General features: G+C 39.9%; 1 protein-coding gene across 1 annotated transcript in view; it reads left to right on the top strand.

The window, feature by feature from the left end:
* The first annotated feature begins 2,594 nt into the window (after nucleotides 1-2,594).
* The window catches only part of LOC124119208 (alpha-protein kinase 1-like), a 41,840-nt gene continuing 23,545 nt past the window's right edge, over nucleotides 2,595-20,889 (top strand). The window contains exons 1-4 of the mRNA XM_048399122.1: nucleotides 2,595-2,723; nucleotides 18,865-18,937; nucleotides 20,102-20,316; nucleotides 20,640-20,883. Coding sequence (XP_048255079.1) covers nucleotides 18,883-18,937; nucleotides 20,102-20,316; nucleotides 20,640-20,883 — 514 coding nt within the window. The 5' untranslated portion in view covers nucleotides 2,595-2,723; nucleotides 18,865-18,882. The remainder of the gene's footprint in view (nucleotides 2,724-18,864; nucleotides 18,938-20,101; nucleotides 20,317-20,639; nucleotides 20,884-20,889) is intronic.

Here is a 20,889-nt window from a genome sequence, read left to right as displayed (position 1 = left end):
ATCATATCCGATTCTAATATTTGTTAATAAGTTATAATGTAATGTTTCATTTGTATGTGTAGGTATTTTGCATATTTAAACTCTGTGTTTATATTTCCACACGGCCTCCGTTCATTTAATCTCATGTATTCAACAACTGGCATCTGAATATCAGCCTGCGTTTGCGTGATTTATTCACACAAGGTTACACTTAGACCACCGCCTCTTGGTTCTTTTAGCTATGGTGCTCTCTTCCAGAAGACATTTTTCTGGGGAATGCCACTTTTATAATGGACCATGGCCGAGGGAGTTTGTTTGAACGCTGCTCTGAACAGTATGTCAGATGTATCACGGCATGTCAGGCGTATCACGGCATGTCAGGTATATCACGGCATGTCAGGTGTATCACGGCATGTCAGGCGTATCACGGCATGTATCACGGCATGTATCACGGCATGTCAGGCGTATCACGGCATGTCAGGTGTATCACGGCATGTATCACGGCATGTCAGGTGTATCACGGTATGTCAGATGTATCACGGCATGTCAGGCGTATCACGGCATGTCAGGTGTATCACGGCATGTCAGGTGTATCACGGCATGTCAGGCGTATCACGGCATGTCAGGTGTATCACGGCATGTCAGGTGTATCACGGCATGTCAGGCGTATCACGGCATGTCAGGTGTATCACGGCATGTATCACGGCATGTCAGGTGTATCACGGTATGTCAGATGTATCACGGCATGTCAGGCGTATCACGGCATGTCAGGTGTATCACGGCATGTCAGATGTATCACGGCATGTCAGATGTATCACGGCATGTCAGGTGTATCACGGCATGTCAGGTGTATCACGGCATGTCAGGCGTATCACGGCATGTCAGGTGTATCACGGCATGTCAGGTGTATCACGGCATGTCAGGCGTATCACGGCATGTCAGATGTATCACGACATGTCAGGTGTATCACGGCATGTCAGGTGTATCACGGCATGTCAGGTGTATCACGGCATGTCAGATGTATCACGGCATGTCAGGTGTATCACGGCATGTCAGGTGTATTACGGCATGTATCACGGCATGTCAGGTGTATCACGGCATGTCAGGTGTATCACGGCATGTCAGGTGTATCACAGCATGTCAAGTGTATCACGGCATGTCAGGTGTATCACGGTATGTCAGGTGTATCACGGTATGTCAGGGGTATCACGGCATGTCAGGTGTATCACCGCATGTATCACGGCATGTCAGGTGTATCACGGCATGTCAAGTGTATCACGGCATGTCAGGTGTATCACGGTATGTCAGGTGTATCACGGCATGTCAGGCGTATCACGGCATGTCAGGTGTATCACGACATGTCAGGTGTATCACGGTATGTCAGGTGTATCACGGCATGTCAGGCGTATCACGGCATGTCAAGTGTATCACGGCATGTCAGGTGTATCACGGTATGTCAGGTGTATCACGGCATGTCAGGCGTATCACGGCATGTCAGGTGTATCACGACATGTCAGGTGTATCACGGTATGTCAGGTGTATCACGGCATGTCAGGTGTATCACGGCATGTCAAGTGTATCACGGCATGTCAGATGTATCACGGTATGTCAGGTGTATCACGGCATGTCAGGTGTATCACGGCATGTCAGGTGTATCACGGTATGTCAGGTGTATCACGGCATGTCAGGTGTATCACGGCATGTCAGGTGTATCACGGCATGTATCACGGCATGTCAGGTGTATCACGGTATGTCAGGTGTATCACGGCATGTCAGGCGTATCACGGCATGTCAGATGTATCACGACATGTCAGTTGTATCACGGCATGTCAGGTGTATCAAGGCATGTCAGGCGTATCACGGCATGTCAGATGTATCACGACATGTCAGGTGTATCACGGCATGTCAGGCGTATCACGGCATGTCAGATGTATCACGACATGTCAGGTGTATCACGGCATGTCAGGTGTATCACGGCATGTCAGGTGTATCACGGCATGTCAGGCGTATCACGGCATGTCAGCTTGATGTGGGCGGAAAGAACATATATAACTGGGGGATGTTGTTGCCGGTCGTGTTGTTGAAGCTCTGGGTTACGTACATAGGTCAGCTTTATTATCTCTCAGTGGAGAGTTAGGCCATGGTCAGATACATGGCATACATAGTAATATGCGAATTGCTATGGTGAAAACAAGCAGGACCCGGACATTGAAGAATGCTTGATTCTGATTGGTTAAAATCAGGTTTTCTTTTCACAACAGAAACCTCTTTGAGCCTTTTCACACCAAAACACCAATAATCACCTCTACCACATGTATCTGTAAATGTATTATTTGTTATCAAATACGATATGATGTTCCCAAATCCAAACCCAAACCCTTGATGAGCGCAGTATCATTTGTAATAATTTTGAAATTATAATTTCGTATCGACAGCAATTTCAAATCCAGGTGCACCAAACGTGACGGTGGCCTGTGATTAATCGAGTCAAACAGACACACGATCAAGCCATTCGTCACCACTCGCCCCTTTCCGTAAACTGCAAGAAGACTTGTCCCGTAATAACACGAGTTGGTCACGAATGATGATCAAGCGTTCTTCTTCTCAGGCAACAGGATGTCCGGTTGTGGGATTTTCCTGTGTTCTATTTATAGTAACATCTAGGTGGTGGGAAGCGTTTAGTTGTTCAACATTTCTTCGAACACTTCATCTGTACAGTCAGATCTTCCCTGAAGCTAGCAGAAGTATGTATATGTATATAGGTTTGATTTTATGCACAGAATAACAGTGTATTCCATCTTTACTATTGTTAGGCAAGTTCTATATATTGAGATAGCAATCATAGTGGTCATATGAGTGGCCAATTTTTGAATAAATCTCAAAAACTTACTTTATCAGAGAAGATACTGAATGTTTGAATTTAAGTAGCGTGTGGATGTAGCTAGCCAACAACAAACACACTAGATTTAGTGTCAGCACAGCCCTATGCCAGTATCGTCATATCTCGAGCCATATACATGGGAAATATAAGGTATATATGTCATCAGAGACCATATAATAATTTATTATATGGTCTCTGATGTCATATGCTCCCTGGTATATATGTTACAGTCAATGTCTGTAATCAGGCAATATGTACATTGAATAAACATTTCACGCAATAGGTATATTGGCTGATAGACTCAGGCAATGTATATACTGCCTGAAAAATGTGACTGGATTTTAGATAGATAAATTGAGTAGTATAGGTAATAGGGGTTCTGGACCACTTCCACTGGAGCCAGATTTATATACCTATACTGCTACTACAGATGGAATTTTTTATGCGTAAATGATCATGCGATTTAACGATAGTCATGAGATTCAGCTAAATTGGCTCTAGCTCACCACCACCTGGAGCCAATGATATAAATTTTTATAGGTAATAGGGGTTCTGGACCACTTCCACTGGAGCCAGATTTATTACCTATACTGCTACTACAGGGGGGGATTTATTATGCAAAAATGACTATGCGATTTAACGATAGTCATGAGATTAAGTTAAATTGGCTCTAGCTCACCAATACCTGGGGCCAATCATTGCTTTAGATGAGCCTAAATGGTAATATAAATATTCTTTATTATTTTTATCGATAAAGCGATATTCAACATTTTTATTAAGTTCTTCATTCATTTTACTAGGAGACCAGACTATATAACTACACTCTTCTTGTAAATTGATAAGAAACAATTGATAACCGTATTTGGTTGGTTTGACATCACTGATATGATAAAAACCTTGTGGTAATTCTCTCCATTGAATAGCTTTCTCCATTATTATATATTTATGTAAGCATTTGTCTAAATGTAATCACACGATAGTAAACAATCTATTTTTAATCTCCAACCAGTTCTTTGGTTTTGGCACGGAATAATTGACGCGCTTGTTGCCTCCCCTGTTCTATGAACTTTTTTTCTCGTCTTCGCTAATACCACTGGTCTTACGAGATTTTGATCGAATCTCCTGCTTCATTTCGTTGTATTTGGTGAGTTCCGACAGCACTAAACGAAACTCATCCTCGGATATCTTACAATCGGCCATTGCTGTCGAAATATGATCCTCAATGCTGTTCAACTTTGCTTCGGCGAGTATCCGAATACTATTGTGTTTTAATGCTTTCTTTTGTAACCTACGAGAAATGAATTTTATCGCTATTCCTGCCAGTCCCGAGACTCCAGCGGCTATTTCCATGCCTAGCACGATAGGCGCGGCGATTATAGTTGATAGTAAACCGATACCCGCTACACCGAGTCCCATGCCAGATACTACAAGAGCGGTGTCAACTCCGTCAAGAGCATTCACGGCTCTGCGATACTTTTTATACAATCCAAGTCTCAACTCCCTATCCTTCTCTATTCGACGTTTTATGTCGCTTATTTGATGTAATCGAAATCCATCAACAGTTTCCATCTTTTCAAATGCTTCACCGAGCGCCGGATATAAACTCATAGTGTATATAACGATCATATAATAGTCTTTAATTGGTCTTGCTTAAATGTTTTGAGACTATACATCAATCTTATCAAGAGTAGAAATATTAGGTATTGCACTCAAGTTAACTTTAATATCTTCGAATTCAGTCATCAAATTTAAAGTAACATTTTTAAAGGCTATATAACATATGACCTGGGTTTTCTGGCAGGGGAGTGACCAACACACTTTTTCGTTTTGACGGGATATGAGCCGCGAGTACGATGCCACTATTTATTATCTTAGTTAAATTATGTCCCTTACCCATCATCACATAAGGTGGGGTAATGACGATATTCAGTAGCCACTCGATGTTTGCTTCGACCATAGTCCATTTATTATCGTCGTTGCGAGTAATATTGTACGAAGTGTTTTTAAGGAGTCTACTAACATCGACATCGCTTAAATCTCCTAGATTACCCGTGAATGTGACTTCTTTCCGCTTGTATACATTATCGTGTAAGTGTAAAGCGTATAACTTACCATTGTAACCTGGTTTATCAAATCCTTCTGTGTCTCCGAGATCGGAAAGCGCAATTGTATTACATTGTCTTAGTGTTCCAGGGCCTGATGCATCAACCATTATTTTTAATATGGAGTGTTACACTTAAGTATCCTATATGTACAGGTTGATGTTTTACATCTAATACAGAAATCTTGAGGTCTGGAATAATACCACACTTTAATTTTTTATATTGTAATGACGTGAAAGATTCCGTTCTACCGCTATTGTATTTTTCATTTTTCACTGGAACACATCTGAGTAGAGTTGAAGGACTTTCTAGTTGAATATTATCCGTCGTGCTTATTTGATCAAGATGGATGAACAACTCTTTATAGGGAACTAAATCGGGTAATTTAACATAAGGATGTGTGTCAATTAAGCGACTAAATTCTTCTCTACCTGGTTGACCCAATACAATTATAGTTTCTTCATGGTTGAATTTCACTGTCCCAGTCGCCTCATTTTGTGTGAGACTAATTCTATTAGGCTTAAAAATTTCATCATTGAGTGAGCTTACGCTGTAATACCCATCAAGTATAGTAATGGATTTGACAGTACCAAGTACGGATAATATCATTATCCTATTATTACCTCTCGCAGCATTTATATTGGTCCACCTCGGATAATACGTTACATCGCATAGAGCGACTTCGAGTTGTCCATCCGAGTTATCGATAGTACGAAGCAGTTGAATAGACTGACTATTTGTTATTCCCAGGAGTGTAACATACATATCAAATATACAATGATACTATATCATAACTTAAATATGGAATCAACCATTATTTATAATATGGAGTGTTACACTTAAGTATCCTATATGTACAGGTTGGTGTTTTACATCTAATACAGAAATTTTGAGGTCTGAAATAATACCCCGCTTTAATTTTTTATATTGTAATGTTGAGAAAGATTCCGTTCTGCCGCTATTGTATTTTTCATCTCTAACTGGAATAGATCTGAGTAGAGTTGAAGGACTTTCTTGTTGAATATTATCCGTCGTACTGATCTGATCAAGATGGATGCACAACTCTTTTTAGGGAACTAAATCAGGTAAATCGAGTCCCTGATCTGATGTCTTGAGTACTGTTATTTCTCCTCTCCATCCAAGTGTGTATGCTAAGTTCGCGTAAAGCTTTACATCCTTTTTTCCAACGTTTAAAATCAGTAACCCATTTGACTCATTTTGTGTTAGACTAATTCCATTAGGCTTAAAAAATTCATCATTGAGTGAGCATACGCTGTAATACCCATCAGGTATAATGTATTTTTGACCATTTATTTCTGTCTCATTATTATAACCCCCCGTAGCATTTATATTGGTCCACCGTGGGTAATACGTTACATCGCATAGAGCTACTTCGAGTTGTCCAATCAAGTTATCGATAGTATGAAGCAGTTCAATAGACTGACCATTTGTTATTCCAGGGAGTGTAACATACATATTAAATATACAATGATACTATATCATAACTTAAATATGAAATCAACTTACATTACTAATCAATCGATTATAGTAACTGCCTCTGGTGCTGAATTTTCCGTTAAATTCCACGATATCTTTGAAAAATACAGTTTCACGGCAACTAACGATAAAATGGTTGACGATTGGTTTAACCGTCCGATGCAATTTTTGCAGAATCAGTTAAACTTTGCCATATGGTGTGCCACAACGGGATGTGGTGTATCTGTTAATGCCCCAGGATTTAAACTATATAAGTCTGTTATATTATTTCACGTGTACTATCAGATTAGACGTATACTTAAAGAAATTAGTGCTCCATTACCGCTGGATCAAGCATGGAATCACGCAAATAATCATTATAATAAGAGGGCCTTCGAACGTATTTGTAATGAATTTAATGTTTCTACGAGTAAAGATTGGCGCATTAAAGGACCTAGCCATGGTCTAGGTATTCCGTACAATGGACAAAGAACTATTAAAGATAAAAGCGATTATTTAATTAAAGAGGGTGTGATCCCTTCAGGCTTTGCTCTCTCGAGTAAACAGTTTAGAGCAGATCGTATGAACTTTGAGAGTGGCATTCCTTATATTATAACAAAGTTTGTGCATCCAAACGATACAACAGATGCTTGGAATGAATTTCTTAATGATAAAACGGAAAATAATTTTACTAACCCAGGATTTGAAAGAGTTAATGAATCAATAAGAACTTATGTATGGGCAATTCTCGGTGCACAATCGCAAACACGAACGGGAATCATCGGTACTGGGACGGCGTTCGATGTGCAAAAACAGTTTGTCGCAAACGTGGAGGACGCCATTAATTCACCAGTTGACATACCATCGTCTATAAAGCGTTTTCAAGATGCGTTACAGTACGCTCAATCAAAAGTGGACTACGTTTATGCGCCGGGACTATACATGTCTCCGAGTAATATGGAACTTAAGATCGGTCAAGTGATAGGCTATAATAATAAAATTGTTATCGCTACCGATCAACAAAAACCAGGTATAAATTCAGATATTAATGTCGAATTAATAACGCAAACGATCACGGGCGAAAAGGGAATAGTCAAGCCGCAGTTATCTACTAAAACATCTTTTAATGCACAACCATCTATTAACGCACAAGTGCCACCGCATATTGAGGCTAAAAATCAACAACATATCGATGAAAAAACAGCGCTTGTAGTGGGTGGAGTCTCGGTTGGCTTACTCATGATTTGGTTAAATAGTTCTTAGCGAATACGTACAACAGCCCTGCAATTGCTACGATTAACCCCCACAAGTTTTGACTAAGCCAAGTGGTGGTCTTAGCAAAAAATTCAATAGCCAGGAAACTATACTCCCTATTATACCAGGAAGTGCGGCCGCGGCTTTCTCAGCGAGCTTTCCCAGTGCTGAACCTAATGCTTTTAAATGCTTTTTTATCCACTCTTTTATACCATTTTTATCACTAGGAGGCGATCCGCCTCCACCTGTACCACCTGTGCCACCTGTTAACGAGAGAGTCAAAGTCGATATAATAAATCCAAACGCGGTTAAAATACTGGCAATGGTTATTCCCTGTTCTCTGAACAATGTTTTAATTTTATCGGCCAGTGTAGTGTCATCGTTGAGGACTTGATCGATAGTTTCTCGAATTCGACTGATTTGCGAACGAAGTGCCTTTCTATTACTGGAAGCTGCTTCGAGGCGGACCGATCTTTCGTCTTCTAAGTTACGCAATCTTTCCGCTACGCGGCGTCTACTGAACTCATCGCCCGCCTGTTCAAGTTTTGTTTTCTCTTTAGCTATATGCTTGTCGATTTCGGATATCTTGGCTATATTATTGATGAGTTCTCCCCGCATTGTTCGCATTGCCTTGTCAAGACTTCGTAATTCCCTAATACTGAACTCCGAGGATGGTACCTGTAACGTGGAATTATCGTAATAGGTATCTAAGATTTCTCCGAGTCCGTCCGAGGCCACCATCGAGGCTGCTTCCAAATCATCTGTATTACCGAGTTCAGTACGCACGGTCCTAAGAACCTTAGTAGTCTTCGCGGAAAGTAGTCGGTAGTCGACAAAACCTAATTCATCACGAACAGTGCCAATGCCGTGTTTAGCAGCTATCGTAGACAAGGCTAGGGGCTTACGAGTACGAGAATGCATAAGATCAATATCCGGAGCGCCACGCAGTCGCAATATTCCTTTACTATCTATCGTAAACTTTGAATAGTCACGACCTATTGGGGTATCCTCTTTTAAGTCATCGTAATAATCATTGATTGTTGATTGTAAAATTTCATCGTTAAGATTCGTGCCACCAAAGTTGGTTTCATCAGTACCCTCGATTGGATTCTCAAAGTCATCAAAGGTACTTAGATCAAAGTCATTATGTTCAAAATCAGTCATTTTTATATTAAACATAGGGTTCATGTTTTCAATATAACAATGTCTTCGCAATACGGACGCAAGTTAAACCCACAACGTAGACTTCGAGATCCATTAGGGGTCAAAGCAATTCGTCAGTCTGTAACTATAACTAATAACCCTAGTACCATCGATCAGAATCAAACGCTTCTGGTTCGCTTTCCTAATCTCGGCGCACACGATGTGTTAGTTCCAGGAACTGTCCGACTAGCATTTACGATTAGTTTGACTTCTACAGACGTTAACAGGGAGCCCGTTCAGAACATAGGTCGTGCTATCGTTAAGAAAATCGCGATTAAAATTAGCGGTAATGAGGTTTTGAGTATCGACGATAGCGATGTATACTATTGCTACAAGGATCTCTGGAGAACGGATAAAGAGCGGGAAAACTTACAGTACCATGGTATTTGTAATAAGAACACTTTGAGACTGCGCGTGGGCGCTGAAAATGGTGTTGATACCAATGAAAAAGATAAGGCCGTTGCCGACGCATTAGGTAACAGATTCTATATTCCCCTAGACTTTGAATTACTAGATTCCCACATGCCCTTTTATCAAGCATCCCTAGGCGATAGGTTAGAATACGAACTCACTTTTAATGACTACGGTAGAGTAATCAGAGCTGCTGAAGATGCTAGCTATTCCATTGACAATATCTCGCTGGAGTACGATATGATAACGGATCCCGAATTAGCCAGACAAATTCGTAACCAGTATACGGGAAGTTGAGCCATTTTGTACGATCGCGTGCTGCAACACCGAAAGATCACGAGGGACATTAAAGATACGATGTGGAATATCAATCTAAACGTCCCCACGAGGTCGTTGAAGGGTATTTTAATGTTGTTCGAGGACCCCTCCGATGCTTTCAAAAGAGAAAAGAGAAGTTCTACAATCCCAAGATTACAAAAGTAGAATTGACTATCGAAGGCGTTCCTAATCAACTATATAGCCAAGGAATGCTGGCCTATCACCAGTGGGATGAGATTAAAAAACTTCCTTCTATAAAACTTTCTCCGGAAGTTAACGCGGTCGTGAAAGATCTGTCTCTCGGGAGTGTATCGATGGGTGAATACCTCATCACGAAGTACGCGCTATGGCTCGACATGTGAACAACGGACGATGACCAACTACACGGCAGTGGGCGGAGAATAGAAAATGCTAGCAAGGGTGCCACCATACAGATAACGAAGCTCCAGGAATCGGCTGGTAAATTAAACATATATTTGTACGTGATTATGGATGCGCAACTTAATATACAGAATGGGAGATTCGCGCAAGCAATCTATTGTTAATCTTTTACCTAAAGATCCGCACTGCGCTATCATATGCGGGCAAACGGGCTGCGGAAAAACAGCCTTTATTCTAGATATTTTAGAAAGTCATTATCGGGACGTTTTCGATCATATTATTATTCTGTGCCCGACTATAAGCGTTAATAAAACATACTTATCTAGAGATTGGGTAATGAATGACGACGGGGTACACAGAGTCGATCCGGGGGATCGATTACAAGACTGCCTCCGAGTATGTCACGAAAAATACAAAGGAGAATCAACCCTTTTCGTAATAGACGACTGCAGCGCGAGTAAAGAACTAACAAAAAAGAAAGATATGCTTTCCTATTTAGCATTCTCCGGTCGGCATACTCAACATAGCGTTTGGGTACTTACTCAAAAATACAACTCTGTCCTGAAAGATCTCAGAGAGCAGACCAAATGGGTAGCACTGTTTCATTGCAAAGATCGAGATTCATTCGAGGAATGTTTACGCGAAAATGATGTCATTTATACCAAGCTCGAACGAGATAAAGTCAGAAAACAGTTAGCGGCAACGAAGCACTGTAAACTCGTATTAAAAACCGATCAACCAGCTGCTTATGCAATTGCTTAGCAAAATGTAGCAAATTGTAGCAAAATTATAACAAAAATATAGTAAAATTATAGCAAATCAAGCAAAATTATAGCAAAATGTAGCAAAATGTAGCAACATATAGCAAATTGAACATTAGCGGTTAATATTACATAAAATGTGGTTCGAAATCATCATTCTTTCGCAACAGTTTATTATTACGGGATGTATTGGATATGCCATATTATATTATGTTAGACTTAAATATCTCCTTAGGTATTACATTATGGAATGCGACGAACTCATCGAACAAATGCTCAAAGAATCTGATGCATATCAAAATGTAGATAAACATAGAGAAAGACTCGCGGCTTTGGTAGCCGGTGGAAAATGTTCCCAATATTTTGGGGAAAATTATACCATCGAAAAAATTGATAACATGACAGACGAAGAAATTAAAAAACTGTACGCGCGTTACGAGTCTAGACTGGGAGCTACCATGACTAAAACGATAGGGTCGTTTATATTACAACTATACACAGTCGTAGCTAGTACGTTTCTCCCCATCCCGGCAGAACATCGCATGTATTTATGCGAATCTCTCAAGAAAGACCCATTCATCGAACACGCTATAAGCTCAGTGAGCTGTGAGTTTTATCATAGATTCGGAATGTTCTTAGCTCCACTCACCACAGCTTTAATAACGGCTAGGTATTGTCAAGTTAAACATACGTGCCCACTTAATAATAATGGAGACACAATCACAACAGATGACACCACAGATTGTGAACACACAACCACAAGTGAACGAGGAACAACAGATTGCGGAACAACAAGTGAACACACAACAACATGTGAATGAGGATGCACCACATGTGAATGAGAAAATACTAAAATCCAGAGTTACTAAGAACCCAAAAAAAATAGCTGCAGGAAGAAAGGGAGGGCTGGCGCGCAAAGCGAAATTAATAAATAATTCAAATATTAATCCGATTAAAACATGGGCACTAGTAGGAGTTGCTGGTATAGCGGCTGTATGGTTCTTTTATAAGACCGGAGAAGAGAAAACATCAACCCCGCCGCAACAACAAGTTCAATTAGAGGTTAGTCCTCATATAATGCTATAAGAAGCATGACTACTCCAGTTACAGACGGTAAAATGTTGGTAAACGCGACGTATCATTCAGCGGTGGTCATCGGCTTGGCCATTGGCTATGCTCGTATGGCTAAAATGATTACTAAAGCCACACCACCCAAGCTAGATTTTAATGGATTTGATATAGGTATGATGGTTCTGGATATTGGATTAGCAATGGCAACGAAGGATATGCTCATCAAACAAGGACTTATCCCGGAAGACATAATGAAGTAATTAAACATTTGAATATTTTATATTATTAAACATATGGCAACAATTGCGATGTGGGTCGGTGGAGCTGTTGTTAATGCTTTTTCGGGGAGTAATTATTTATTTTCCAGTATGAGGGAATCAAACGCTAAAGAAGTTGAAGAGGAGCGTAAACGACATAACGAAGCTTTAGAACAATACCAAGCAGCCCAGTTACAATATACACAGCAGAGAATGAAGAGATTAGACTTTATTCATGAACAACTGATTAAGGAAGGACATTCAATTCAAACGTTTAAGGATGTCGAATATGCCATGCACGAACACTTCCTCGTTTTTGGGAAAAAACTAGACCCAATACCGAGACCAACAATGAGTCAGTTTTATACACCGTCAGAGGAACAAAAGAACCGAGAGGTCACATTTATTATTATTGGGTTATCTGCTCTATTGATTTTCAGCTATACCATGAATACGCAGTGACAGCTGTGGCTATGCATAAACCATGATCTATAAATAGCCTAATCAATATCTCGCCTAGTGTAGATGTGATTTGCATTTAGACAAATGATATGATAGATGTATATACCATGAATAACTGCAAGTTTACACTCATGGGTAAGACGACTCTTTGTAATCGACGCTGTGTTGATGAAATTTACTGCGGTATACACAATTATTACATCAGGCGCGGACACATAAACTATAAGTGTTCTGAATGCGGGATAGGGGTCAAAGGTCGTTATTGTTTATGCAAGAAACATGGTGCTGATAGGGTCAGGAACCAGATTATTTATGCTAGGAAGAGAGATTACATCAATGAGAGGAATAGGTTGGGGAGAATACGTATTTAGATATATGAAAACAACCAATTAGACATTTGTCTCATTTTGCATATACCATTCAACCACAATGGTTTTTGTCAGAGAATTAAAAGCTATGGCAAAGCAAAGTGGACTGCGTGGATATTCTCGTATGAGAAAAGCTGAATTGATTACCTTACTCGGTTTGGAATACAACAAACCCCAGACTGTTAGAGAACTCAAAGTTCGAGCGAGAAACAGTGGGCTGAGAGGTTATTCTCGAATGAGAAGAGCTGAATTGATCGCTTTACTAGATAATAATCAACCTAATGATAATGATATTCAACATAATGATGATATTGATAATGATGTTGAGAATAAACAACAAGAATTAATATTTGTACCCACATCCGCCGGCGTTGGTAAATATCTAAGAGGTTGGAAGATGGATATTAATTCCAACATGGATGTTAACGATATTAAGCCCATCATATCGAGTAAAATTAACGAGGAATTAGATGATTTACATAGTATAAAATACCAGCTGACGATTAAAATGACATTGAGTAAAAGTAACACAGACGATAGCACCGAATATACCGAGCAATATTTCCGTAGCAATCAAGAAGTTATAACCGAATCCGATACTATAAACGCATCATTAGATACATCAATTCAGAGGATACAGGAAACTTTAGAACGCTGGACTAATAGAGGTTCTGGTTGGGGTGTGGATAAAATCGATAGTTTATATTTAGATATAGCAAATTATATGCCCTTCAAAGGTGGATCTTATATAGATTTACCCCCGTATTATAAGAAGAAAAAAGCCATAATTAACGTAAAAAATAAATCCGATGACTGTTTAAGAATGATGATAAGATCTGCATTGTTCCCCGTAGACAAGCATCCGGATAGACCTTCTAGCTATCCCCGAAACGATGGACTCAACTTAGATGGTATAGACGAACCTACACCAATATCACAAATTGATAAGGTAGAAAAGCAAAATAATTTAGCTATAAATGTTTTCGGACATTCTAAAGGAATTGTTGTACACAGGATAAGCTCCGCTCCGGAACATATTCCCAGAATCAATTCATTTCTGATCGAAAAAGATGGAAAATATCATTATACATGGATAAAGAGTTTAAACAGGCTGCTATACGATCAAACTAAATATAAGGGAAAGAAATATTTCTGCGAAAGATGCCTACATGGGTACAGCAGACAAGATCTATTAGAAGCGCATAAAGAAGACTGTAGAGGTGTTGGACAGAATGCTATCAGGATCGATATGCCTAAAGAGGGAAAAAATATATTAAAATTTGAACATTATTGTAATCAAATGCCAGTACCGTACGTAATTTACGCCGACTTCGAAGCGCTTATCAAACCCATAGAAAATACCAACCATAATAATCAAGATAGTAGTTTTACCTACAAAACTCAAGAACATATTCCTTGTGGGTTTGGATATATAGTTGTAAGGTATGATGGGAAAACAAACCCGCCCGTGATTTACAGAGGACCCGATGCAGCGGGAAAGTTCCTAGAATATCTACAAAACGAAGAGAGAATAATCAGAGAAAAATTATCGTGTAAGATACCCATGCGTATGACGAGGGATGATTGGAGGGTCCATAAGAAGTCAACGAGTTGTCACGTTTGTAATAAACCCCTGGATGGGGATTCCGTAAGAGATCATTGTCACGTCACGGGTAATTATCGGGGAGCCGCCCATAACGAGTGTAACTTGAGACTAAAAATGAATTCTCAAACAATACCCATCCCCGTTGTGTTTCACAACCTTAGGGGATACGATTCACATCTCATTATGCAAGCTATCTCGAAGACCGACGGCGGTTTAACGTGCATTCCTAATAATATGGAAAAATACATATCGTTCTCGTTGACTAAACCTATACATTATAGGGACAAGGATGGGAAATCTAGAATAAAGCAAAGTAATGGGCTTAGATTCATAGACTCTGTACAGTTTCTGTTATCTTCCCTGGACAATTTAGCTAATGCGAACAATCCCGATGACTTCGCGATAACAAATCAATATACCGATAAGATAACTCGTCATTTGTTGCTGAGAAAAGGTGTATATCCTTACGAATATATGGATGATTGGTCTAGATTCGAAGAAACTGAATTACCACCCCTCGAATCATTCTATAGTAACTTAACAGAACTAGAATAACAGATGCCGATTATGAACACGCTCTGACGGTCTGGGATAAATTAGGATGTAAGAATTTAGGCGATTATCACGATCTGTACTTAAAAACGGATGTACTGTTACTCGCCGATATATTCAAGATATTTAGAAAGACATGTTTAAAACAATACGGCTTGGACCCGGCATGGTACTATTCCAGTCCCGGACTATCGTGGGATGCATTGTTGAAGAAGACCGGCGTAGAACTAAAACTACTCACAGATTACGATATGCACTTGTTTATTGAGAAAGGATTAAGAGGTGGTATATCGATGGCAGCTAAAAGGTATTCTAAGGCTGATAATAAATTAGTGGAAGGATACGATCCGAGTAAACCCGACACGCATATATTATATCTCGACGCTAACAATTTGTACGGATGGGCTATGAGTCAACCTTTACCCACGGGTGGTTTTGAATGGGTCAATGATATCGATAATATCAATGTTATTAATATCCATAATAATGATGCGAATAAAGGGTACATACTAGAAGTTGACTTGGAATATCCAAGTTCGTTACATAAAGATCATAACAGTTATCCGCTAGCTCCCGAAAGATTAATGGTTAGTAAAGATTGGATGTCGGAATATCAACACTCCTTGATGGGTAATAGTAGGTTAGCTAACGTAGAAAAACTCGTACCAAATTTGATGGATAAGACAAAATATATAGTTCACTACAGAAATCTCCAGTTGTATCTATCGTTAGGTATGAAACTAAAGAAAATACACAGAGTTCTAAAGTTTGATCAAAGCCCTTGGATGGAGCCCTATATAAGGTTGAACACAGATTTAAGAAAGATAGCTACCAGCGATTTCGAAAAGAATCTATATAAGCTCATGAATAACTCGGTATTTGGTAAAACTATGGAGAATTTAAGGAAGCGTGTTGATGTTAAATTAGTCAGATCTAATGAGGAAGAAAGACTCAGGAAACTTATAGCCAGTCCGGCTTTTAACAGAAGCAAGATATTCGATAACGACTTAGCCGCGTTGCATATGCAGAAGAGTAATATAAAATTCAACAGACCGGTGTACATCGGTATGAGTATTCTCGACTTGTCAAAACACTTAATGTATGACTTTTATTACAACGAACTTAAGAAGCAATACGGCGATAGATGCGAGGTGTTATATACCGACACAGATTCTTTGTTGATGGAAATACAAACCGAGGATGTACGACACGAGTGATTATCCTAAAGATAATCCACTGCACAGCGTAGTAAATAAAAAGGTGTTAGGTAAGATGAAGGATGAATGTGCTGGGACCCCTATAGCGGAGTATGTAGGATTAAGACCTAAGATGTATTCTATAAAGAAGTCCGATAATGGGGAGATAAGAAAAGCTAAGGGTGTTAAGAAGTATGTTGTAAAAAAGCATATCAAACACGAACAGTATAAAGAATCATTATTTAACGGTAGAATGTTCAAACACGAGATGAACTCTTTAAGAAGTTACAATCATAGGATATATGGATTAAGAATGAACAAGACATCATTATCCCCCTTAGATACAAAGAGATGGATTGATAATGATGGTGTAACTACCTATGCTTATGGTTATGGTGGTAATACCGTACCGTCGGGAACTATGAACAACTCTTCTCGTACAAATGCCCTACCAGGTCCATCTTGAAGATAATAAAGAATAGACTCTCCTTCTTTCGTAACCAATCGACTAATGTTATACGTCTTAAGGGACCATATGGGATCGGTTGCGAGGCGTAGGCCTCCTTCGAGTTCACCTGCCTGGTATAAATATCTTACCCTTACTCTATCCGGAAGTTTTCGTTCTTTGCCTCTCCTCGGTGCTGAAGATTCGGAAGTCACGGATTTCATTTTAATAGCATCGGATGGTTTCTTCCCTATTAATCTCGTTACTTCATTATTCAGCGCTGATACAACGGGTGATAATCGTGTCACCCATTCGGTTGATCTCAATCTCTCGGATTTCATTTCGATCCCATACTGATAGCCAAACAAATGTTCCGCTAATGTCCGGTTAAATCTTTCGACGATAGCTTGACTGCGGTGGGCCTCTCTTTCACCACGGACGATTTCGACATCGTTCTTTGTTAACAGTTTAGTTACCGATCCCATAAACTCGCGACCGGGATCTACTTGAAATAGCTTAGGCCATTTCAGAAGTCCGCGTTTATATACGCGACTCAGTGCATTAGCTACTTCTGTTGATTCTTTCGAGGTTAATGGCTCAGCCTCTTTGTATTGACTAGCCACATCCACTATGGTTAAAGCGTATTTATACGTTTTGCGTTTTACCTTATCGTGGGGAAGAAACAAGAGGTCAGCCTGATGAACTTCATTCGTCGTAAAAATATCAAACTTCTTCCTCGGTATATAACGCGGTGCCGGTAAGTATATTTGCCACATCGCTTGTTTCTTTAACCAATCCTTGGCCACATCTTTAGAAACCTTAGCCGCGGTGGCTAATTTTTTTATTGCTCCTACACCTTTCCAATATCCTCGTGGGCTATAGTAAATTTTATTCATTATTAATTAATATTGATATTTCGTTTAATACAACTCATGACTATCGTTAAATCGCATAATCATTTTGACATAAAAAATGCCATCTGTAGTAGCAGTATAGGTAATAAATCTGGCTCCAGTGGAAGTGGTCCAGAACCCCTATTAACTATAAAAATTTGTATCATTGGCTCCAGGTGGTGGTGAGCTGGAGCCAATTTAGCTGAATCTCATGACTATCGTTAAATCGCATGATCATTTACGCATAAAACATTCCATCTGTAGTAGCAGTATAGGTATATAAATCTGGCTCCAGTGGAAGTGGTCCAGAACCCCTATTACCTATACTACTAATTGAAATGAATTAGACGCCCTAATTTAATCTCATCATTTTAATTTGGATCTATTTTGATCTTACGATGATTTGCCATGGATAGATACATATATAGTTTGCCGATGTATACGTGCATATACATGTCACTTGTAACAGAATGACATGACATATATCAGCTTTACTCATCTTTCTGGGGCAGGGAGTTAACTGACTATAAAAGTATAAAAGGACTAACAAGTCTATGCATAGTCCAATCAAAGTTGCATAAAGAAATCGACATCCAGTTCATAAACTGCTGTGCAGATTTTGGTCGATTACAGAATTTGCAAAGCATGTGTACCGTCAATTGGCATCAACAGATATTTTGCAAATCTTTTCATCATGTGAAGGTGCTCACATGGTTTGATGCACTTTGCAAAGTAAGAACTGTTTTATCACAATATAGATTTTAATTATCGATCAGATTGTCTTGACTGGGCACCACCATTTGAGTTGATGCAAATGCAAGCGATATGAGAGGATGAATCTGATTGGTCAATAGGAGGGACATAGAAGGGACATAACTGGCAATAGGCACTGGTGGCGCTACAATTGAGTCCAGACATTCCAGTATAGTTCAGCAAGGATGGTAACTGGACTTTTAGTCAGCTTACTCCCTTGCCTCAGGAAGATGGCTCTGCTGGGATTGTGGGCAAACTGTGGGCAAACTACTTCAAAACAATTTCCAAATCCTCATAATCTTAATAAGAATGGAGATTGCAAACACACAAGTCTATATCACTAATTAATACATATTGGCGCAGGGGAGGGGGGTAGACTGCTGGATAAAGCATTCGTTTGTCACGCCAAAGACCCGGGTTTGATTCCGTAAAACTATACTCATTCACTCACATATTGGCTCAGAGTAGGTTGTGATGGACCTCTTGTTTTTCAAGGTCACACAACTAACCAACATGGCAGAAAAAGAAATTCTGGACATCTTCAAACTAGATACAGTTCAGGATGATGGTAAGTGTAACAGTATGTGTGTTGGGGGTATTATTGTAGTGGACTGCCAGTACAAATGTATGAAGGAAATTCAGATATTTTTCAGACTGAACGACAACTGAACTGTCAGTATTTTCCTCTGTGCTGACAGGTCTCACCTTTTGTGTTGAACATCACATTTAATCTAGTGTCAGGTCTGTATATAGTGTTAGGATGATTCAGTGGGATGACTTCAGTTGTTGTCATTCATAATTGAGAATGCTTTAACAGTGGTATCATTGAGTGAGTGAGTTGAGTTTAACGCTGCTTTTAACAGTATTCCAGTTATATGACAGCATGTTAGCTTGTTGTTGGAGGAAAGCCGGAGGTGAAGCAGGTATCAGACATTTACCCCTTTGGTGAAACTCATGAGCACAAGCATGGCAAAGTAACCAGTCCCAGTCTTGCTTCTTCAATCATCTCATGTAATGGTTGATAGAAGTGTTGTTTGATATCCTGAGACAAGGGTGTGATTCTGTATGTCTGTGTCATGATAGAAGTGTTGATTGATATCCTGAGACAAGGGTGAGATTCTGTATGTCTGTGCCATGATGGAAGTGTTGTTTGATATCCTGAGACACAGGTGAGATTCTGTATGTCTGTGCTATGATGGAAGTGTTGTTTGATATCCTGAGACAAGGGTGAGATTCTGTATGTCTGTGCCATGATAGAAGTGTTGTTTGATATCCTGAGAAAAGGGTGAGATTCTGTATGTCTGTGCCATGATCAAAGTGTTGTTTGATATCCGAAAAAACACAGGTGAGATTCTGTATGTCTGTGCCATGATGGAAGTGTTGTTTGACATCCTGAGACACAGGTGAGATTCTGTATGTCTGTGCCATGATGGACGTGTTGTTTGATATCCTGAGACCCAGGTGAGATTCTGTATGTCTGTGCCATGATGGAAGTGTTGTTTGATATCCTGAGACACAGGTGAGATTCTGTATGTCTGTGTCATGATGGACGTGTTGTTTGATATCCTGAGACACAGGTGAGATTCTGTATGTCTGTGTCATGAGCAGAGTCATCTGGTAAGAAGGTGGTCCATTTATAGTTGGTGTCTCTATCAGGTTGTTTTGACAAGCAGATTCACTGAAACCGATTTTTGCTTATCATCTGAAGCTGAATATTGGAATTTGTTTCCAGAGATTCTCCGACAGCTCTATGGGGAGGCTAGTGAAGGAGCATCACAAGAAGCGAGTCTTCAGGCTTGGCTGTCACTGCTACCTGGCAATATCTCTGCTATGATCCAGCTAGCACTGCGTCAGGAGCGACCATTCCTTCTACCAGGTGTCACCCCAGAGATGATGGCAGAAACCAATGACACTCTACCATGCATGAACCATATTGAGATTCTCTATGTAGGAACTTGGATTTATTTTACAAAATGTTTCTTTATATCATTTTGGTCTTCAAAAACCCTTTTGTGTACTTGTAATAGGTTAGACCAATTGGTTGTGTACCTGAATGAGTTTGTGTTACATAGTGTCATACAGCTCTGGCTTTTGTGCATCAATACACTTCTATCCTCTGTAACTAAGAGGCCTATGAAGATAAAACTTGGTAAGAATAATCCTAGTAATGGTGTTTCTTAAACAGCCTTACATTATTCCAAACAAATTTTGAATTTGTCAACATGGACACTACAGCATCCATGACAGATACAGAATATTTGTTTGTTTAGAGATGCATAGCGAAAGCAGCAGTAGCAGACATGGACACCATGGCAGCACTCATCTATGTGGTAGACCGAGCTGCATACAGGTTTGGGGCCTCCAGGGCCCTGCTGCAGGTCTTGAACATCCTCCTGGACAGAGCGCCCCACACACCAGTGGCACCACAGGTCATCATCAGGAAGGCCCGGGTGATGAAGGACGATGGTGACCTTCATGGAGCTGTCCGAGTGCTGGACGCTGTCATAACAAGGGGTAGAG

This window comes from Haliotis rufescens, unplaced genomic scaffold, assembly GCF_023055435.1.
Source record: "Haliotis rufescens isolate VD_foot unplaced genomic scaffold, xgHalRufe1.0.p SCAF_19, whole genome shotgun sequence".
Lineage (NCBI taxonomy): Eukaryota > Metazoa > Mollusca > Gastropoda > Lepetellida > Haliotidae > Haliotis > Haliotis rufescens.
Note: the sequence above shows the minus strand (reverse complement) of the source record. Positions and strands in the feature narration are given on the sequence as shown.